General features: G+C 40.8%; 1 protein-coding gene across 1 annotated transcript; it reads left to right on the top strand.

Moving 5' to 3' along the window:
• Positions 1-970: 970 nt before the first annotated feature.
• On the top strand, positions 971-21,307 carry dhtkd1 (dehydrogenase E1 and transketolase domain containing 1). Its single transcript, XM_080437676.1, has 17 exons — positions 971-1,214; positions 3,350-3,502; positions 3,795-4,006; positions 4,499-4,693; positions 5,192-5,461; positions 5,771-5,942; positions 7,309-7,507; positions 11,824-12,136; positions 12,635-12,719; positions 12,890-13,029; positions 14,304-14,454; positions 14,546-14,652; positions 15,906-16,070; positions 16,256-16,338; positions 17,126-17,292; positions 18,513-18,598; positions 20,729-21,307. The coding sequence occupies exons 1-17, from the start codon at positions 1,040-1,042 to the stop codon at positions 20,828-20,830; spliced, it is 2,775 nt and encodes a 924-aa protein (XP_080293802.1). The 5' UTR covers positions 971-1,039; the 3' UTR covers positions 20,831-21,307.
• The last annotated feature ends 2,811 nt before the right edge of the window (positions 21,308-24,118 follow it).

Raw genomic sequence — 24,118 nt, forward strand, 5'->3', positions numbered from 1 at the left:
CATGTTCACTGACTGATATATGTATGTTTGTGAAGGGGATCAGGGGTTCTCTAATGACATCATGACCGGCCGGGATCCTCATTGGTAGGAGTTGCGTCGAGAGGAGGGATTACATACGACACGTGTTGCTTGACACTTGTTGCGTGTGATCGTCTAGGAATAAGTCATTAAGTATGTAGTTAGTTAATATTCTACATTTGGAATGGAGTGATGCGCTATACTGAATCATACCCGTCAGTAGTACTACGAAGACATAATGTATTGAAGTAATGTAAAACAATAATTTCAACCACAATCAACAGTACACCAAGTTGAAGATTTTTATAGCTGTGTTTAAGACTAGCCCTGATACATGACTGACAGTCATGGATGAACTTCAACATAGTGTTTGCACTTTCTCCCTTTTTGGCCCGTACATCTACATAGCCTATACATAAACGTTCAAATTTCAAATATAAAGTGCTTACCTCATGGCCAAGGATGTCACAATTATGTACGGGCCCTCGGAAGTACCCGTGTGTTGCGTATTGTTCAATAAAAAGTATTTTAATCCGATCAGTGGCCATTTTCTACGTATTTTCTCCATATGCTTTCAACTACGTGACCCTATTGGTTGGAAGGTGAATTGCACTTAGATACACTATAACTCTATATAAGAAAATGGCCACCGATCGGATTAAAATACTTTTTATTGAACAATACAGAAGATGCAGGTACTTCTAAGGGCCCGTACATAATTGTAACACCCGTGGTCATGGCGTTAGCACTTTATATTTGAAATCTGAACGTCTATGTAGACGAACGGGTCAAAAAGAGAAAGTGTAAACAGTATGTTGAAGTTCATCCATGACGGTCATGACAGATGACCGACTTGGATCCATGGGAACTGCCAGCCAATCGCGTTGCAGTCTGGTGTTGCTGTCAACCAATAGCGTTACAGTCTACTGTTGCCTCCCATCTCTCACAAGCAGTATGGCTGCCGTCCTGTACAGCGTGCTGTAACTTATGAATTAATATTTACTGTTTGTTTTCTGTAATCATGTCAGCGTTACTTTTCATCAAGAACCTGCAGTCCGTCGGCAGACTGCCGTTGAGTGTCACCCGGCCGGCCGTCAGTTGCTTTTATCACACAGAAAAGGGTGTTTACGGTTACAGACCCAAACAAACCGAACAGTTGCAGAGCGACAACATCTCTTTCTCTTTACTCAATCAAGGTCAGTAGGTTTTCTGATCATTCTTTGGGTTATTGATTACATTTACCCAGTTGTGTAAAGTAACTACGTACATGTACTCAAGTACTGTACAATTTTGAGGTATGTTTTACTTTCTTCAGTATTATTTACAATTTTTACCCCACTACATCTCAGAGGAAAATATTGTACTTTTACTCGACTACAATCATATGAAAACTTACTAGTCACTTTGTAGATTTGGATTATTATTACAAATCACACTAACCACTTCAGTCCTATATATATTTCGGCCATAGCAGATCTACAAGCTCACATTGTGAGCTTATGCTATTTTCAAAAGATCTTTTATACATTTTAAACTTGTGAAATGAGACATTCTGCACAATGAGTACTTTAAAGGTAGGGTAAGTGATTTTCTTTGGTTAACATAAGTGTTAAATAGCTCTATATTCTGATAGTACTCATTGCTATAGAGTGTTTGTTCAGTAAAAGGAGTCTCCTTGTCTCTCCAGCTCTTCATAAAACAGAAAATGCATTTTCGTTTCAGTTTCATTTGTTTCCAATTTTATCCAATCAGGATAGAGAACTCAATCAGGATATAGATTAAACAAGTGACATTGGAAGTGATGACACTAAGAAATGAGCAGGCAAAATTGGAACTGGAACACTATAAAAATGAAGCTTAAAAATGGGTACTTTCTCCTGATTGGCTGAGATTTTGACACCTACCGGAAAATGTATTTTCTGTTTATTAAAGAGCTGGAGAGACAGGGAGACATCTGTTACTGAACAAACACTCTATAGCAATGATTACTATCAGAATATAGTGCTTTAACCTTTTAACAAAGTACTTTTTGTTTTAACACAAAAATATCACTTACCCTACCTTTAAGTATATTTTGATGCCGATACTTTTGTACTTTTACTCGAGTACATTTATTTTTGAATGCGGGACTTCTACTTGTAACAGAGTAAATACACATTGCATTGCAGTATTGATACTTTTACTTAAGTAAAACATGTGAGTACTTCTTCCATCACTGTTACATAGACACATGCTTGTAAACTTCTGTATCCAGCTACAATGTGACATTAATTATTTTTTCATAGATTATTATTAGGCTATTATTAGTATTATTTTGCACAAATAGCAACAAAGCAACACAATCAGCAACAACATAATAAAAACTGATTGTGCAGGTGAGATTGAAACCCCCTATGTGTTTATAAAGTTAATCTCACCTTAATTAATAACAAAAATACAAATACAAAAGTTATTATCAACACAATTACAACATAGAGACACAGTATAAATGAGAAAAGAAAGAAGTATTAATAGAAATAAAATGTGTGTGTGTGTGTGTGTGTGTGTGTGTGTGTGTGTGTGTGTGTGTGTGTGTGTGTGTGTGTGTGTGTGTGTGTGTGTGTGTGTGTGTGTGTGTGTGTGTGTGTGTGTGTGTGTAATGATTTAATGACTGTGATGAGATCTCAGTATAGCTGTTCCATAGCTGAGCCCCCCAGTACCTGATAGAAAATGTACACAAACGATTTGCCTGTCTTGTACTGAAGTTGTGCACATCACAGTTGAGCTAGATGAAGGCTTTACTGGGCATCCAAGAAAGCTAAACAGGCTTAAACCAAACTTTGTTAATAAATCACTTAATCCGTGAAATCTATGTGATTTTTAACAATACTCCAGCCTCCATTTGTTTTGATTTACCCTGTTGAATAAGAAATATCCTGTACCACCACCGTAATCAGTGACACTTCTAACAGTGGTTTATTTGGATAAAAAGGAAGAATAAAGAATGCAGAATTGAAGAAGTTGTGGAATCTTATTTTGGAACTAGAAAACTTATGCTTGTACTTTAAATGGAATAATTCGAGGAGGAATGTTTATTAGGTATGAGACACTCATGCTTAAAATCAGTATTATGTTGTGGTGTGTTGTGTGTGTTATATTGTTATTGAATACTTTTAGCAAATAATGTAGGCCTATGTCTGTGTCCTACTGCCTGAAATAGTTTTAAAAAAAGTTTTTAAAAGTTAAAAAAAAAAACGTAGCATTGTCAACTCCAAGTTCTGCTCATGGTGACATTGAGGAGAATGTATTTTTGGGACACAGCTGATGGGCTTCTTGTTTACTTATTACTCAGATCATGGACTTGCCCGTCTGGTGGATGCATACCGGGCACATGGACACAAGGCTGCCAAAATTAACCCTTTACTGCCTGACAAGCCGGTGGTTGACGTGATACCAGAGATAGACCTATTGATTGGCTCCGTACATGGACAACTCAACACTTCAGGTAAATGGCTGGCTGTTCTACAGGCATGGATAGAAGTGAGAGTCAGTATGACTACTGTTGCACTACAGGATGTAAATTAGATGACATCTCCATAAATTAATAATATGGCACAGCTTCTGAAACCAATTTTAACCGACATCCTCCTTCTAAAATACAAAAAGGACAAAGTTACAATATGCAAGTCTTATGTCTCACGATGAACAGAGGTAATGACACCCAAAGTACAATAAAGATAGACTCACAAATCAGTCTCACATAAATGTACGCTGCCACCTCTCTGTTGTTTCTCCAGGACTACGGCATTTTGGCAAGGCTGAGGCTTCGGTGGAGGAGGTGCGGGCCTACCTTGAGAATGCCTACTGCGGTCACCTCTCAGTGGAGACCAGCCAGCTCTGCAGCCTGGAGGAGAGGGAGTGGATCGCTGACCGCTTTGAGGAGCTCAAGAAGGAGACCTTCTCCGCGGAGGAGAGAAGGAATTTGGCCAAACTCATGCTTGAGTCACAGGTTAGTACAATGTGGTGGAGTGGACAAGTGGTGTGAAGGAAAGATTGATAGATTGATTGTTAGCCAATCAGGCTAACAATCAATCTATCAAATTTGTTTAGCAAAAATCGCCCTCCTGGTGGCCCTATAACAGGCCGATGTGAAAAATTGCCTCCAGGGAGTGTACGTGCACAGTTTCACACCGATCGGTCCAATGGTGCCGGAGATTAGTTGTACGAAAACATGTCTTGACACTTTCACCTAAGCTCGCTCGGCGGTGCCTCTCGTGGCTCAAGTCACCTTCAAACGGCGCGTCTCTGTCGGTGAAAACGAGTGCACCTTTTTCAATATGACTAGTTTTCCAATCATACTGTGACATATATATATACATATGTAGTTTGTTTTTAATTATTTAATAGTTGTGATTTGTGTATTTGTACTTTTGACACTACGAGTTTGTCTTTTCACTTATTTCGCCAAGGTCAATCATTAATGTTAATTTCCTGTCCTAAGGAATTTGACCACTTTCTAGCCACCAAGTTTGCTACTGTGAAGCGTTATGGAGGTGAGGGGGCAGAGAGCATGATGGGATGTTTCTACCAGCTGTTCCACCAAGCAGCCCACAGCGGGGTGACCGACATTGTCATCGGCATGCCCCACAGAGGTCGACTCAACCTCCTGACTGGGCTCCTGAAGTTCCCACCAGAGGTCAGAGTACAAGACTGTCTTACATGAGAGTGGCAAGTCCACTACTTTTTTTTTTTTTTTGGTGGGGATTTAGTATGTTGCTCAAGGACATTTCAGCGCTCGGGATAAAGGGGAATAAATGTGGAACCTTCTTGTTTCCAGGATGGTGTCTTGATAGGAAGGCTTGATAGGAGGGAACTAAAGATTAAATACAGGAAAGGCATAAGAAAGAAGGTTCTGGAGGGACCTGGTCCTAGACCTCACAGGAGAGCATGTAATTTCACAGGTAGTGCATACAGGTGTGCCCTTAACACCACCTGATAAGATCCTACTCTCAGCCTACGTACAGCCTACATTGTTCATGTACAGATAAGATAATGATGCAGATGTAGAGGTAATGGGACTTTTCAAATGATGCAGATGTAGGGGCAATAGGACTTCTCAAATTAAGGTAACACCTTGTTTTTAAAATCGTTTTAATGTGACATTAATGATCATCAATCGTCTTCCATACTCTAGCTGATGTTCCGTAAGATGCGAGGCCTCAGTGAGTTCCCCGAGAACTCTCCCGCCATCGGGGATGTCCTCTCCCACCTCACATCCTCTGTGAAGCTGGATTTTGGAGCTGAACAACCTCTTCATGTGACCATGCTGCCCAACCCATCTCACCTGGAGGCTATTAACCCTGTCACCCAGGGCAAGGCCCGGGCCAGAGAGCAGCTCAGACAAGAAGGAGACTACTCCCGTGATGACAGTGCCCAGCCAGGCGACAAAGTCATCTGCCTACAGGTACCAGCTCAGAATCACCACCTGAGCAGTGGAGTGGGGTGTTGCTGAAAAAGAGCATGCATCCTCAGCAAATTGGGGAAATACTGCTTTATTAAATACTGCTGCTTCATGTTTTATGATTAGCAGTTTATTGGACATTCATCACATAATTTGAAAGTGTACAGAAGTGTAGAAAATGCTAAAAATATGATGAATAGAACAGAAAATAACAAATATCACAGAAATAATTACATACAAATAACTATCTAAAATATTGCTGCTATAAAAAGGAAGGCTAGTCATAATTGGAACATTTTAATATTTTCACAGATTCATGGCGATGGCTCATTCCCTGGCCAGGGGATTGTTGCAGAGACATTTACCATCGCAAACCTCCCCCATTACAGAGTTGGTGGTAGTATTCACGTTATAGTGAACAACCAAGTGGGTTACACTACTCCATCCGAGAGAGCGAGATCCTCCTTGTACTGTAGTGATGTTGGTGAGTCACATGCAATTTCTTTTCTTCCTTATAGACCTCTTCAGGTACATGAACTAATCTAATCAAAGGAGATGTATCTGGCAAACTGTAAAAAGTAGCCGGCTGGACATGTTCTAATGTACAGCTATCTGGCTGGCAACACCCTCGACTGTATTTTACAAGTTGTCCCATTTGAAACCGTTATATCAAATAATGCTTTTTGCTACACACATACAGAGTACACAAACATAACATACACACGCTAGTGCTGTTAAGATAAATAATCGAACATGTATGTTGACTTTGGGGGAAACAATTTATTGTAAAAGTATATATCCGATTAGTAGGCTGCCGTTCAGTGTTTTGTAATGTCCAGTGTGCACTGACGGTCTTTGACACCCCACTGTGTAACCTACGTTTAGTGTGTCAGCCTATTGTCCGTCTACACAAGCCAAGACATATTACATGTTCATAACATGACCAAGACGCGTTCCCCGCATTTCAAGCAAAGTCATTATTTGTATCTGTCCAGTCCCGCATGAGGGACTTTGGTGGACAATAGACTATTGCAGTGATTAACCGTCTTTGGACAGATGGACAACCATGAACTAGTGACCCATTATTTTACCTTGGTTACACCTTTTGATAGTTCTGCTTGAATGTTGTCAGATATGAAATAGATAATCATGTTACCTTTTGTAAGCTTGCTCTTGACAATCAGTTAGCACCCTCTTGTGGCTATGACAATATTGACCACTAATGTGACATTACATGCATTCGTATGTATGTGCATCATTTTCTATGCAAAATATAATAATAATCGAGTATAATCGAATATTATACAAAACAAGGCCCTGAGTTGATCTTTGAGTCTACAAACTTCTATTTACCGTAGTCCTGACGTCTCGTCTTACCGAGTGGGAAGTCTTCCTCGGTCGTCCCGGTCAGGAGAGCTGCCAGCCTGGGAGGAGGGAAACGCACTCCTTGTGCGTCTTTGACAGCTTGACTGTAAACTATTTGTATATTTTTGTCATGAAATAGAACATGTAGTTGTTGTTATTTCCACACCTGCAACTGCTAGATTAAAATGTATTGGGATTTGGTACTGTTTCCATATTATGTTACAGTGATTGATAGCATGCATCCATGCACGAATGGGCAAATAGGTGAACATGCGAATGAACACTTTGTCCCAGTGACCAAAATCACACAAATGAAGGGACTAGAAAAATAATTTTGCCTCTAGAGGGACTCGATTGCAGAAATAATGTGATGGTGATGTTGGCTATATAACTCAAACTTACCCTCCTTGAAATATTTACATGAAATCTTTACCCTGGCCAGAATTCATGCAATAGTCAGGATAATGTGTATATTTGTATGCCAGGCAAGATGGTGGGCTGTGCTGTGATCCACGTGAACGGGGACAATGCAGAAGAAGTGCTGAGGGCCACACGACTGGCAGTAGAGTACCAGAGACGTTTCAGGAAAGATGTTATCCTTGACCTGCTGTGCTACCGCCAGTGGGGTCACAATGAGTTGGATGAGCCTTTCTTCACAAACCCTGCCATGTACAAGGTTATCCGGTTAGTATGCGTTTGCATTCCTTTTGCGGAACACCTCTACCATTACTAACATGGTGAATGCATCATAAGTGAGCATATTTTACCCTAGGTTTTAGTGATGTGCGGGTCGGTTTTTTCATGACCCGCCCCAACCCGCGACGGAACGCGACCCGCCTCAACCCGCCCCGCAAACCCATATATAAATCTATGGCTCAACCCACCCCGCGACCCGCGGTGGGAATATATATATATATTATATAGCGCTCTTTTAAGTACCCAAAGTCCCTTTAAATGTCTACAGTAGCACAACATTGTCATGGGCTGAATAAACAAGCATGTTGGTCAAAATAGGGTTTTTTTTTTTTTTTTTCGTGGAGAGCGGCTGACCCGCTCACCCTCAGCCCGCATAATTTTCTCTGAAATCCTGACTCGACCTACCCGCACCGCGGGTTGACCCGCGGGTCCCGCGGGTTACGGGTCGACCCGCTCATCACTACTAGGTTTGGAAATACCACCTACGCATACCTTTACTCTTTGTGTCCAGGTATCACAATTGGCACATTTTGGCATAATTCTGAATCCAGTTCTCGGGCCATATGTGTAAATTATGCTGCACAAAAATCTGCGCAAATATCGGTTTGAATGAAAAAGAAAGTTAACACGAGTAGGAGCTTACCTCTCCACATAGTCTGCAGGTGGTGAATGCAGATTTTCATGCAGTGTGTTTTGGGGACAGATGCGAGATTATGCAGGAACAATTTTAATAGTCTGTCATGAGTCCAGTAAAATTTCATTAACCTTTGTCCATTTAAAATTGGTGTATTCTGTTCAAGATCAGATACGAGTTTTCTTATTTATTGCCCCATATATCTTTGCATAAAATATACATGTATCTTTGGTGCAATGCATTTTTCCCCTGCTGGTGCAAATCATTATGAACTAGAAAATGTGCTCCTCGGAGCACAAGTCTCCACCAGCAGACCCGTGCTATTTTAATAGCACGGGTCGTCTTGGTAGAACGGGTCGTCTTGGTAGAATGCGCGTGGTTTTTGGTGTTCTGCAGGGGCGACTGAATATGTAGTGTCTGCATCTAAAAAAAAATCTTCTTGAAGCAATGTGTCATATGGGAGTCGTCGTAATTGACTGGTTTGTTCAAATGCTTGTCTGTCTTCTTCATCTTCATTGTCTTGAACAGTTTCAGCAGTTGATTGGTGTGTTTGATCTATGTCAGTTTTCTCTAGTGCTACATAATGCATATGATCAAGGTGGCCAATTGTTACAGTATTAAGACTTCGGCCTTGTTGTGGGATCAATTCAACTCTATAGTCCTCTTCTGTGTTACTGTTGTAGATGAGTATGCTTTCTTAGCTTTGGCCTTCTGCGCCTTTGCTTGACCAATGTTAGGTGTTCTCAGAGGGACACACACACGCACGGACGGGTGATTTGTACTGGAAGGTACTGTTCCAATCAAGACTGATTGATCCTGTCTTACCTCACTTCAAAAAACATAAATGGCTTTTTGAAGTGACACACCTATTTATAGGATTTTATTTCGTCATGCGTCCCTCTAGCCAATCAAAGGCATTGGTGTCAACATATTGACACGTGTCACGTGGAGCTTGACCAATGTTAGCTTGGCTAGGAGGGAGGTGAACACACAGCGGGACAAAGCGAAAACATACTCTCCGCCTCCGGCGGAGACAATGAATGGGTTGATACATTTCTCAAAAAAACATTTGGTCAATTTGGCATCACTGTCTCCCTGGATGTTGGTTACGATGCCACTGCCAACTGTTTGGCACAGGAACCCTGCTATACACTGGTCCAATGGAGAGAACACTAAAGTCTCGTTCCTTCCTCAAGTGGCTGGAGGGTTGATCCGCTTTTTGGCCTCCCCTTTGAAGTCCCACTACTTTCGTATTCCTCCTAGTACCTTTTTGTTTTTATTTCATTTGCCACTACTACGCCATCAAATAATGTTTATCATTTGCAACCTCCTCAACTAATGTCTACTAGTGTTTTTGACTTTTTACTTGCAGTATATTAATATGAACATAGATGTATAGGGTATTAATACTTTATTATATCTTTTTTTATTTGGGGGTAAAAATGGGAGTGGATACGTGTGCGTTCACGTGCACACAACTGCACACTAATTTCTTCGCCACGCCGTGATTTGTATGATCAAAAACAGGTGTACTGTACATGCTTTTTTATACATCTGATGAAAAATGACAGTATGGAGAAATGCAGACTGATGTGCACGACAGATCCACCGACGACGCTATTGCCATGGCTCTCCACACCGTCCTCTCGCACATGGACAACAAGCTGCTGAAGGACAAATATGTACGTATGCTGTTCGTGGACTACAGCTCAGCATTCAACACCATTGTCCCATCAATACTTGACAAAAAGCTCAGAGACCTAGGGCTACACCCAAGCATGTGCGACTGGATACAGGACTTCTTGTCCAACCGACATCAGGTGGTGAGAATGGGCAGCATCACATCCGACCCCCTGACCCTCAACACCGGAGCACCCCAGGGATGCGTGCTGAGCCCTCTCCTCTACTCCCTGTACACGTATGACTGCATAGCCACACATGTCTCCAACACCATCATAAAGTACGCGGACGACACGACAGTGATAGGCCGAATCGTCAACAACGTCGAGTCTGACTATAGAGAGGAGATCAACTCACTGGCACTCTGGTGCCGGGAGAACAACCTCTCTCTTAACGTCGACAAGACCAAAGAACTGATCGTGGACTTCAGGAGGCCGCGGAGAGACCATGCGCCCATCCTCATCGACGGTGCTGCAGTGGAAAGGGTCAGCGAGTTCAAGTTCCTCGGAGTACACATCGAGGAGGACCTCAAATGGGAGACGCACACCACACACGTGAGGAAAAAGGCTCAGCAGCGACTGTACTGGCTCCGCCGCCTGAAGAAGCTCGGAGTAGGACATCGCATCCTCAGGCTGTATTACAACAGTTCTGTTGAAGGCATCCTAACAGGCTGTGTCACGGCCTGGTACGGGAACTGCACTGCCCGAGAAAAGATCAGCCTACAGCGAGTAGTGCGATCGGCAGAGCGGATAATGGGAATCGAGCTCCCAGCGCTCCAGGAACTGTACAAAAAGCGGTGCGTGGTCAAAGCCAAGCGCATCATCAAGGACAAGCACCACCCAAGTCACAGACTGTTCAAACCCCTACAACGACCGCGACCGGGCAAGGGGCTCTACCGCAGTATCAAGAGTTCCACCACCAGGTACTGGTGCAGTTTTAATCTGGCTGCTGTCAGAATGCTGAATGGGGCATAAACCTGAATGAGGCATAGGCCTTGTTCAGCAGCCTGACAACAGGCGGTGCAGACTTTTCTGGCTCTTCCTGAACACACCTGTGGATTATACCAGGGACAATGACTTGGACTTAGCTCCCCCTCGGACACACCTGTGGACTACACCAGGTACAAATGACTTTTGTTGCACTCCCTCATGGAGCTACCTGCGGATTATACTAGGGTCAGTCCACCCTAGGTGGACACGCACTGACCTTTTGCACCTTAATCCCATGTATAACGCACTGACTTTTTTTTGTCTTTTTATTGTGCTCTTTTCCTCTAAGCACCTTATCGTCCATATGTATATCATGCACAGTATAAGTATAACATGCACAGTATACATACATTGCTGCTATGCTCAGGCGCCTTAGTTTTTTATTTTTTTTTATTATCTCAGGTACTTTGTAAATATGTAGATAACTTGTCTGGCCTTCTGTTGCTCTCTTGTTTTGATCTCCTTCCCACTTGCCCCCCACCCCCTCTTCTTCTCCCCCCCCCCTCTTCTTTCTATGGAAACTAACGTTGCGATGGGAACGATGTACAAAAACGAATTTCACCCACCTTTTTACCTTGTAAACCTGTGATGTGACAATAAATCTGATTCTGATTCTGATCCATTTAGTGTGTATGGTGCATAACCTGGTCCCAGGAATTTTGTCGTCTATCTTCTGTCTCCTAGCTTTACTGTAATTCCCTAAACGGTACTATTAACATTCACATTTTTTTTTTTTTTTTTTTTTTTTTTTAGTTTTTTTTTCAAATTTGACCCAAAGACCAAGGAGATATGATTGTTTAAAGATCTACACTCCCATCCACTTCCTTGTTAACTTAAAACTTAAAAATTCTGTATCTCGGCTCCTGAGTACTTTTTTTTTTCAATGAAAAATCTCTGGCAGTGGGCAAACGCGGCCAGCAATAATTGTGGCAGTGAATGAGTTAACAAACATTATGAAAAAACTCCAATGTTGCACAGTATTGACACAGCCACCATCACAGTTCCAGGAAGAGCGTACCTGACTCCTACTCCGACCAGCTGATCTCAGAAGGCCTAATGACGGACACGGAATCCGGCGACATTAAGACCAAGCACTACGCCATGCTGAACGACAAGCTGGCCAACATGACCCAGTACATCCCAGCTCCTACCAACCTGCAGGGTCGCTGGGGTGACCTATCTGAGCCCCAGGCCACGGTTTCCACCTGGGACACGGGAGTCCCCATCCCTCTGTTGCAGTTTGTGGGGGCAAAGTCTGTGGACATCCCAGAGGAGGTCCAACTCCACAGCCACCTTGGGAAGACCCACGTACAGGTAGAGCAGTTTATGTATGATAAACTCTTTGTTTCCTTTTTCTTTACAATTTCGCCCCGATGTAGTCATTGCAAATTTGGCCCATGTATGTAGTCCATGACACTTCCAACTCCTACAAGGTCTTTGGAATGGTTTAGAAAACCACATGTCTCAGGAGACTTCAGCCACGTCACCTGACAGTGAGGCGTTTCATTGGGACGGCGTACGCATGTGGAGGAATACGCTATCCCTCCCAGTTCCTGAACAGGTGTCCCGACTATTGTGTAGGAGTCCCCAGGGCAGCAACAGAGATCACCCTCCCCTGCCAGCTACCCACCCGCGAATACAGGCAATTGTGTTCGTTCGTTGGAGCGCCCGGCCATGCTGGAGGCACTGTGGAGGAATCGAACCCCAGTCTCCAGTGGAGGACACCCGAACGCCCCTAGAGCAGTTCATGTTACATGTGTCTGTATGTAGAAGTGTCCAGCGGACGTGATGGACATTTTGTGTGATTCACAGGCTCGGCTTCAGAAGTTGGAGGAGGGCACCAAACTGGACTGGTCCACAGCAGAAGCCATGGCATTTGGCTCTCTTCTCTGCCAGGGTTTGTGTGCAGTTATGGTCAATATACAGTATATCATATTATTAATAGGAGTATCTTGCCAATGAACAAAAGAGAAAATACTTCAACATGAATGTTAATGCGTGATACTAAATCAACTTTTTATATGATTCAGTCAGTGTCTTTTATTATTGTCTGGAATTGCCCTCCAGGTTTCAACATTCGAATCAGTGGACAGGATGTTGGCAGAGGCACTTTCAGTCAGCGACATGCCATGGTGGTATGTCAGGAGACTAACGACATGTCCATCCCTCTCAACCACATTGACCCTCAACAGAAAGGTTTCCTGGAGGTAAAAATTTTAGCCTGACCAATGCCAGTTTTCTGGGTCCGATTTCGAGTCCTACGATAACCTAGGTTTTGACCAATATTTTGTAAAAAGAGAAGGACTTTTTTTTTTTCTTATCAATTTGAAAATGTTTAGCCTATATTGACCTGTGTGATTCACCTGACCTGTGTTGCATGTCACCCCCTGCTATCTCTCCAAACTCCTATGTCTTAACCACTTTAGCTTTATTTTACACTTTGTTACACAAATTGTTGCCCAGCAAAAATAGGCAATCTAGAAGCTCACAGTGCATCAATGCATTGTGATCTAATTAAAATGATATATTTTAAATATGTATATTTAAAATGTCTGTCTATAATGACATGACCAAAATATATATAATCATCAAAAAAGCTAATGAATCCAGCTACTGTACATATATTTATGTGGTGCACAAAAAACTAAATATTATTATTATTTGATAGAGGAAATTCCACCACTATCAATATCCATCCTTCCAAGTGGAATATGCTCAATGGAGGTTTTATCTTAAGCCTTACAGTATCTATGCTTTATACTAGTATTAACCAGTGGTTCAAATTATGTCTTCCCGGGACCCAAAATAGTTAAAATAGCCAATCTACCAGCTCACAACGCGTGGCTATTTTCACTTCTTCTTAAGTTTCTTTTTATGAATTTTTCTTTTTGGGCGGTGAAACCGCCCCTATATGTGAGGTTTGGACATTGCACCCCCCCAACCCTGCGCTGTGATTGGCCACCAGTGTACCCCCCTAACCCTGCACCGTGATTGGCCAATCACAGTCTATTCAGGACTGTGATTGGCTAGTGAAACATGACACATGTGCATAGCCCTATAAATAGGACTATGCACTTAAAAAAACACTTTTTAAGTTAGGGGTGTACAATGGTTGGTCCACAATATTACTTTTCTTTAAGTGAACTTCCATCACTGTGATGACCACTGTGACCACACCGCCCACTTCACACTGGGTGTGATTTTTTTCTTTTATTGATATTTTTTCTTTTATCTAATAATCTATCTAATTATCTAATAAATAAATTAAAACGTAGGAAATGTAAAAAGGGGAAATTTACTCCCACACAAATGGGTCTGCGACCCACAAGTGGGTCCTGACCCAATGTTTGGGAAACACTGGTATAAGCTAACAACATGTCGCAGCTTTAAAACCAGTTATTTGCAGCAAGCGACACCGTCATGTGATGTAATGAATTCTTCACCATTTGTGGACATGATGCATCTGTGTGCATTCCAACAGGTGTGTAACAGTCCGCTGTCTGAAGAGGCGGTGCTGGGGTTTGAATATGGCATGAGCATCGCTCAGCCTAAGCTCCTGCCCATCTGGGAAGCTCAGTTTGGGGATTTCTTCAATGGAGCACAGATCATCTTTGACACCTTCATATCTGGAGGTAATTAATTGGTCATTCTCCCTGTTCTAATGTAAAAACACAGGGAATGTTTATAAATGGTGCATTTTCACACAAATGCCTGTATTCCCAGGTGAAGCCAAGTGGCTGCTGCAGAGTGGATTAGTGATCCTGTTGCCCCATGGCTACGACGGCGCAGGGCCTGAACACTCCTCCTGCCATATGGAGCGCTTTCTCCAGGTGTGCTAGACATTTCTTTTATTTGCCAGCAACACATTCTCACTCCAAGGATGTTATATATTGACACTTGGTCAACATACCTTTAATGTCTGATGCGGACATGGTCTGAGTCCATGTGAAGAGGGAGGGGGTAGTGGTAGTCTTAAGGAGCTGTTCACACACACTTATCGTTTTTTTTTTGGGGTCTTTTTTTGTCTTTAATATTTGGAACTCACCCAGGCCAGGTAAATAAAATAAAGTTTTAGTTTTCTGATTTAACTGACTGAACTATATTAAAGGGATTCTAGGCTACTTCAGAGATCAAAAAAAGAAAAAAACTGTTGTCAAACACCGCCCCTCCACCCCACCCTCCCCCCTCCTCATCAGAAGTTTGTTTCCCCGACCACCAGACAAGTGACGCAGGGGGACTTCTGAAACGGCCATGCCGAAAATAGGTTGCTTTATTCGGATACAATGCGTGTCACTGCCCGCCCCTGACGGTTCTCTGAATTTTTATTTTTAAATAGGCTCATGATTAATTGACCACATATATGAAGTTAAACAACTAAATTATATCTGAACGATATCTTATAAGTAAATTCCGTGCCTCAAAATAGAAGTTTGAGAGCTTTTTTAACTTTTAAAACAGCGGAGAAAATAGCGCACAGAAAAGATGGCTGCCGCTCGTTTTTTGGTCGGGTGCACTCAGGCTGGACTCGGTTCCATTCGGTTTCACTCGAACTCGCCACTTGATTGGCCAACTTTCGCTGTCAATCACAGAACATTGAGCGAGGACGCTGATAGGACAGTTCACACGGACACGGACGCGCACATGCGTGCGTTTCATTTACATCCCGGACAGAGCCGGATACCCGGATGTCAAAACATAAATTAGTAGGGAAAATACGGATTTCAGAAAGAGGACTGTGTTTCAATGCAGGAAAACACCCCAGCATCATTATATAGTGGCTGATAGAGGGGAAAAAATGCGAAATATATATATGTAAATATTTTAAAATTTAGGCTTAAAGTTCCCTAGAATCCCTTTAACGTGGTATAAATTGTTCAGAACCAATGTGAGGTGACAAAAAAGGAAGAAAAATCCTTCGTACTACCCCCATTTGAGAAACGGAAGTAGACCATCTTCAAATTCATTCAGAACTGCTTAATGATGCACACACACACACACACACACACACACACACACACACACACACACACACACACACACACACACACACACACACTTAACTGTTTGTCTGTGATGCGTTCAGATGTGTGACAGTAAAGAAGAGGGGGTGGACGGTGATAATGTCAACATGGGTATGGTCAACCCCACGACAGCAGCTCAGTACTTCCACCTTCTGAGGCGACAGATGATCCGCAACTTCCGCAAGCCCCTCATTGTTGCTGGACCCAAGATGCTGCTGAGATTCTCTGTACGTACGGGTAGAGAAACACCCGTGGCTAGACTTTTGCTTAATCTGAGACGCTATCATGCTGTTGATGTGCATTTCAGTTCATAGATGGTTATTATAGCATTATATATATTATAACTTGGACATTTTGGTGCTTTCACTGAGATGTTTTACATTTTCATTTGTATCAACTTTTCTTTACCCAGGGGGCTGCATCCAGTCTAGCTGAATTGGCACCAGGAACGTCTTTCAGACCGGTATTAGGTGATACTACAGTATCAGCTGAAAGGTACGGAATGCAGATTCTACTCATAGTGTTCATGATTGGGCCAGGGGGGGTTAAATTGGGTCTGAGCCAGTCGGAGCTGAGCTCCGCTTTAAATCCAAATCACACCCTGCTCCAGCTCCTTCATTGTCACACTTGAATCATTTTTTATTCTCCTAAAAATATTTTTTTAATAGGAAGTGCATATATAAACATTTATTAGTTATTACTTGGAGAAGCAAATGTATATAAACCAATAAGCACAATAAGCAATTGAAACTGAAATGCGTGTAGAAAGTTTTTGGATATTGCTAGAAAATCCCAGGAAGAGTAAGATTGAACTGTTTTTCATCAAATTCAAAATGGAGGAAGATCTAAGGGTCAGAGGTCATAGGTCACAGTGGCAAGTTTGTTCCTCATGAGGAGACGCATACGTGTAATTAAGTTTCATGGCTGTAGGTCAAACAGGTCATGAGCTATGCCTGTTCAAATTTGCATTTTCAATTGACTGCTATCCCAGTTAATGAGTGCCACCCTTTAGCCAATGTTTGTGAGTTTCATTTCTTGGTTGTTTTGTATGACCCTCTACCGTTATACCTAGTTTCGTAAAAAGTGACTGCACGCCAGGAGCAGCAGCAGCAGAAGAAGAAAAAAACTAGCAAATACAATTGGGTGCCTATGCACTGTGTGCTTGGCCCCTAAAAACAAAAAATGCATCATGTGGTCATGCAAGAGAGAAACGCCAGGACAACTAATAAGGGAGAAGAGTTAAAAATTGTCTTACACTCACATGTGTTGCAATTCCTAACAGCGTACAGAAGGTGGTGCTATGCTCTGGTAAGCACTACTATGCCCTGCTGAAGCAGAGGGAGACAGTAGGAGCCAACCAGAATACTGCACTCATCCGCTTGGAGGAACTGTGCCCCTTCCCCCTGGAGGCTCTACAGCAAGAGATGCAGAAATACACCAATGCCAAAGGTACTGTGACCCAACGTGACCTGACCTGGCTGCTCTTTTGGGCTGCAACTATCGATACATTTCTTAGCGATTATTCTATTGATTACTTTTCCCATTAATTTAATAACTGAGAGGCACGTATTTTAAATATTACAAAATATATGTATGTAATATAACAAATCGATTAACCACTTAAAGGGATACTTCACTTTCACATAAAATAAACATTAAAAATATATATTAAAAAAAAATGAAAGAAGTTATGGCAAAATAAAGGCCCCCTCACACATTAGTAGGACACTCTAATGCGTGAGGGGGCCATGAATTTTCCATAACTTTTTTCATTTATTTTTAATATATTTTTTAAATGTTTCCCCGGCCCTAAAGTGAAGTATCCCTTTAACTCATTTTGGGCGGAAACCCCTATTTGTAACTATACCTTTCAGGACAGGAACCCCTTTTGGGGTTCTTGTTGCTATGTACAGTATATAGCAAAGTAATTTTTGAATAAATATTTGAAGTTTTTCAGAAAACTTAGGTTTTAGGATTTAGAAGGCCTCAGGTCTAAATGGGTTAAAATGTTGATTGGTTGATTTTTGATGGAATACTTTATTAACAAATTGTAGAGAGGTACCGTTTACAATGATTGTTAAAAGGATAACACAAAAAGCCCTGTGGACTTGTTTCCATTGTGGTCCTGTGTATGCAAGACATTTAAAGACATACAATAATATACAATAATAAACAAGACATAATCAACACTAGTAACAATTAACGTATATGTACAGTAAACATTGGGGGGGGGGGTCATTTCTGGTGCTAAGCTTAGAGGGCTTTTCTATGACCATTTACAAATTGCAGACAGATTATGCTCTTTTATGGCAGTTTTGAAGGAGGGTAAGGAGTAAATTTTATACATTATGCAATGTTGCAAAAATTGTTAAAATAGCAGATCTGACGTGTTGTGGTGTGAGCTTGTAGAACCGCTACTTTAACAAACAAAAAAATGTTCCTTCACTTTTCGCCTATAATGGCATGCTCAAAATAGGGATTGATTACTAACATAATATTTCCTTACATTATCGATTACATTGATTAGTTCAATTAACATGTTGCAGCCCTACTGCTCTTTTAATTCACAGAGCACCTTCCAGTACTGTAGGCACAGAATATTATAGCCCTGAAGAGTGTGAGCGAGTTCAATGTTTGATTGTGATGAACTAAAACTTGTTTTTCTGCAGAGTTCATCTGGAGTCAGGAAGAACCACAGAACATGGGTCCCTGGTCCTTTGTAGCGCCCAGGTTTGAGAAGCAGCTGGCCTGCAAGGTGAGCCATCATGGAGTTGTTGATATAAACTTTACATCTATGCAGTTGTCTATCACTTTCTTGGGCCCTTCCACTGTTTCCCTCTCAGCTCAGTTTAGTCTAAAATATAAGTAGTCAAGTACAAGTAGCCACTTTATAGGTACACCTGCACATCAACCCTTAACAGCCTGCTCCTTCAAACAGCTCATAATGTGGCTGCAGCTCTGTATACAAAGCAAGCAAAGAGGGTGAAGAGTTTCCTGTTTAGAGAAACATTAGAATTGATACGATGAATGATTTGAGTGACTCTTGAGTGTAGTATGATTGTCGGTGCCGGACATGGTAGTTCCAGTGTCTCAGAAACAACAGCCTCCATGCAAACTACTAGGGCTGTCCCGAATACCTTTTTTCGATGTTGGGATATTCTGCAAATTTTCCAGACGATTAACCAAATACTTGTTTTAAATGAATTGGGCAATAAATCAAATGTTGGCTCTTTGCAGTGAGATTGTTACAGGCTCCGCAGAGGGTATGTATTAGGCCCGTAACGATACAGTAACTGCATCGATGCATCGTTTTGAATTTTCAACGATCTACTATATCGATATGCAAACAGCTAAATATCGTATCGTTTGACTTTGAATCGTATCGAATCGTTTTGCAATGCAAATAATCGTATCGAATCGTTCTGCAATGCAAATAATCAATTATATCAATACTAAGTACTTTTAAGAAGAAGAAAAGAGAAAGAGGGGTTTATATCCAGTATCCAGATATTTATTTTTCACACAGAATTTTTGGGTAAATAAATAGTTACTATATCGATTTTAAATCATTGAATCGAATCGTATCGTTCTAAATTAACCTGTCCTGTATCGTTCATGTATCGTATCGACTAAATCGCTGAATCGAAACGTATCGTATCGTTCTAAATTAACCTGTATCGTTCATGTATCGTATCGACAACCAAGTATCGTGATACGTATCGAATCGTTGTTAAAACGTATCGTTACACCCCTAGTATGTATATAAGGTATGTTGAGTCTCGAGAACCACTCACGTTAATAATACACAAAGCTGCACTGGCATATTTTCTGTGTAAATGGTCTGTTTCTATAGCGCCTTTATCCAAAGCACTTAACAGTGGGATTTTACATTCACCCATTGACACTGAAAGCAAGGTACCAACCTGGTACTAACCTGCTAAACCTTACAATTCCCAAACGGCAGCTAATGCCGCCCCAGGCCTGCCTCCTTTGTAAAACCAGGAAATGCCAACTCATGAAATAGTTGTTGGTAATCTATACTGCAAATCGCAACATTGTCCATCTGTTTAGAGACCAGCCTAATGTAAACTGGCCACTGCCTTGCGTTACCTAATGAATCTATGAAAAAGGCTTCAGACAAACAATGTTGGTGTGATAGATTCACCAATTTTGTTTTTACAAACATATTTTATATTATCAACTATACACTGCAATGAGGTCTTGTCTTTACAAGGAAATTACAATGAAAGTCATTGAGAACGTGTCACTTAGGCTATTGTTGATGATCTATACATGTAAACAATATTATATTGAGAAAATCTCTTAGTTACCCCAACATTGTTCTTATAAAACAGTTCAGAGGTGAAACATTTATAAAGATCGCCATAGACATTTATCCGAACGGGACAACATACCCAAACAGTCACTCCCACACAACACTAACCAAAATGCCCACAGGCTGCCAATGGCTGTGCAATGATTATTTGGGGCCAGCCCTACAAATTTCTGTTGTCTAGTTTACAAACAGATTGGCGTGATTAGCCAAAACAGCAGTGTTTGTGGACAAACACCCCTTTGTTAATGAGAGGTCAGAGTTGAATGGTCATACTACTCATTCACGCTAACAGGAAGGTCACAAGTACCCAAACAGTGATACATGTAGAAGAGGATCTCTGAATGTACAATTTGTAAAACCTTGAAGCAGTTTGGACTCGGAGCAGGTACTTTATTATGTACACCTAATGTACCTTTTATAAAGTGACTACTACTGACTCGGGGTATGGCTTTCAGTCAGTGAGGTAATGTTATTTTATGTTACGTTAATGTTACATTACGTTATTTTCACAATGCACCCCAACACCTTCTTCACTTTCTTCCTCCTCAGTTGCGTTTAGTCAGTCGACCTGCTCTACCTGCCCCTGCTGTGGGTATTGGAACCATACATCACCAGCAACAAGAGGCCATCCTCTCTGCTACCTTCTCCTAGGAGCACCATCTGGTGTTGGTTGCCCAGTAAGGTCCATACGGATCAATACAACATGGCATATCAGTAGTGGTCTTCTACTACTATATCAGTGCTGAAATGGAGAGCTGCTTTATGACGGATCTATCTGGTGTTTGGTTTATTTGCATTACGTTATACTGAATCTGTCATTTCACTGTGTAAGATATACTGTGAAAGTGAATGGTGTTTATAGTTATGTTTACTCTAATGCAGTCAAACTTTTGCTTTGATTGTTTTTGTTATTGTGGTAGCTGAGTGCCAAAGCATGGTCAAGACTCCAGTTGGCTCATTGACAATGATTTATTTTCTGAAAAGGTTTTCTCATGCAGCATGGTTATATTCGGTAACTGGTACTGGGAGGTAGGTACTGAACAGCAGGGTTCTGGCACTTTTCCACTGCATAGTACCAGCTCAACTCGGCTCGTTATTATAATTAAAGTTAACTAAAACTAGGTGTGTTTTTTTTTCACACCTACTTTCTCTGGGCAGGTGTGTAGGAGAGGAACCGTTACTGAAAGATAGTAGTCATGTTGCCTGAGGAAGGTTAGATGACCGAAACGTTTGCATTAATAAAAGTATTTAAGTGAAGATGAAGAAGTGGGGCTAGTTAACTGTAATTCAAATCAGAAAAAAACTAAAAACAACTGAAACAATTGGTGTACAAACTAAAATAAAAATACACAGAAAATGAGTTTAGTTAGTCTTTGTTCATTTGGACAAATTTCAAATCAACAGAAGCACTTAGTGGACTTAGTATTGCATATATACTGAGACTGGGATGTCTACCTGACTGAGTCACATAGTGATGTGTTTGTATTGTAATACCTTCTGAACTTCTTAAATCTTGCCCCTGACAAATCATTTTAAGAATATTTAATTTAAAATATTTAAAATATAATAATTTATTATAATTATGTATATAAAAAACTAAAACTAATAAAGGTTTACTTAAAATCAACAACATTTTAATAACTGGATTCAACTTCACTTGAGTCGAGTTGAGCCAGTATCATGCATGGGAAAGGCACCAATACAGTTCTGGTTTTAATCAAGACCTGTGAAGTCAAGTTTACAATAAGACTGAACAAAAGCACTTTGAGTTGATCAGCACATTTTGATTGCAACAAGTAATACTGTCTACAACTTGCTTATGGTGTGTATCATAGGCTCCATTTCTCAGGTTGTTGTTCCAGAAGGACATGGCCGTCTCAAGCTTTGTTGCTTGAATTGTTTTACTGTTGTATAAGCATCAATCACCAGTTTGTTATATTTGTAACCCCTTAAGTTTTAGCTTTAAATATTTGTGTCGTGAGAGACTGGCAGCGCCAATATCATGGATTGAGAAAAATGAACAATGTTTCTGAACAGCGTTTTCAAATGAATCTACACCACAGCTATTAAACATTTCAACTCATACCTGCCTATTAATTGGGATAGATGCAGTTGTGATGTGGCTAAGTTATGTATACATACATACATGTTAATCAAATTCACCGAGCAGTATTTGATCTTTCATGTTAATGGAACATGATTTAATCAGGATGCTTTAGGTCCAAATAGTGACATTAAAGGGCTACTAGCACATGTCAAAGATGGATTATCACATGGAAATATTTTTTGAATAAATCTACAATTTTAACCCTTTTGTGTGATGTTTGCTTTCATTGTTACACATACTTTTCCTAAGTCTTGCAAATCACTGGTCAGATCTGACACCAGCTAGTGGCAATTTGCATAATATAATGCATCACTAGTCTAATGGTTGTATTGGATCATTCTGCATAATGACTACTTTTATGCTCTCAGTCCTGTATTTTGATGCCAATACTGTTGTACTTTGGACTTTTACTCAGTGCATTTCTACTTTTTATACTAGAATTGGATGAATTCTTATTGTTGACCTGCATTATAAGTCAAGACTCCTCCATAATATTAACCTAGCCAGTTTAGGAGAGCAGTGTTTCTCAAGGAGTGGGGTCATTTGGGGTCACAAAGAACATCTTTGTCAGAAGCAGGGGTCATCGCCATGCTGGCTTGTGGTGGACATTTTTGTCAAAATTCTATTTTTGCCACGAACATACAAAATGAGTGGACAATATATTATTACCAGAAACACATTCCTCTAGCCCTGAATGACCATAACAGGTCTGTAACTCTGAGTCTGTTCAAAGTTATGGAGGTCCTTGTAAATAAAACATGAGAACCATATGCCATGGTGTCATAGTAAATCAGTGTCATACATATTCTGAAGAAAACCTGGAGACTTTGCATTCAGTAATTGGGTCTTATGATCAAAATAAGAACAATGTTTTTTAAAAATGTAACAAGAATTGCCACGGACAAGACCAAGTCTTTGCCACGGACACATTTGTCTGAGTACGGACATATTGATGTCCCCTGGTCAGAAGACTGTTGTTTATAAATAAAGATCATGCACAATGTGTGTTCCCATTCAAACTCGGCAGAGAACCTCCACCCTGCCAGTCCATGTTTTCCATCTGTAGGTCTAAAGATACAGAGCACCCTAAAAACTAACAACACATTAGGGGCTGTGTCCACACACAACTTTTTTTTAATCAATGCTCAGAGTGACACCAATGCTTTCTGTGGACAGAGCCCAAAACATATTTTCTCTGCTTGAGATTAATGTATAATTTGTACATGATCCCTAATACAAAAACGAATAAATGAAATGACCGTACAATAAAATATTTGCCTCTGAGGTGTAGCCTGGGGTGGAATAAGTAGCCTATCAGCAACATTGAAATAGCCTCTTCAAGTAAAAGTCTGTCAAAATTGTACAGTAGGCCGAGGCTACTTGAGTAAATGTACTTAGTTACTTTCCAGTTTCCAATTCTGAAATATAGACCTATGTATAAATGTGAATGTGCATATCTGTAAAGTTTTATTCTCAATTGAGAACACAAGGCAGCATTGTAACCAGTGGTGGAAAAGGTACTCACATTTTTTACCTTTTCTTACTAAGTAAAAGTATCAATACTGCAATATAGAAATACTCTGTTACAAGTGAAAATCCGGGATTAAAAATTTACTTGAGTAAAAGTACAAAAGTATTGGTATCAAAATGTACTTAAAGTACAACAAGTACAAAGTACTCATTATGCAGGACGTCCCATTTCACAAGTTTTCAAATGTATAAAAATCTTATGGCCTAAATGTATATAGGGCTGAAGTGGTTAATGTATGTTTTGTAATAATACAAAATCTACAAAGTAACTAGTAACTAAAGTTTTCAAATAATTGTAGTGG

This window comes from Gymnoscopelus braueri, assembly GCF_963280865.1.
Source record: "Gymnoscopelus braueri genome assembly, chromosome: 9".
NCBI lineage: Eukaryota > Metazoa > Chordata > Actinopteri > Myctophiformes > Myctophidae > Gymnoscopelus > Gymnoscopelus braueri.

Bases quoted from the DNA above. Each gene is read 5' to 3' on its own strand.
- dhtkd1 (XM_080437676.1), top strand. From the start codon at position 1,040: ATGTCAGCGTTACTTTTCATCAAGAACCTGCAGTCCGTCGGCAGACTG. The intron at 4,007-4,498 runs GTTAGTACAATG...TCCTGTCCTAAG, and splicing joins AACTCATGCTTGAGTCACAG to GAATTTGACCACTTTCTAGC. The intron at 12,137-12,634 runs GTAGAGCAGTTT...TGTGATTCACAG, and splicing joins TTGGGAAGACCCACGTACAG to GCTCGGCTTCAGAAGTTGGA.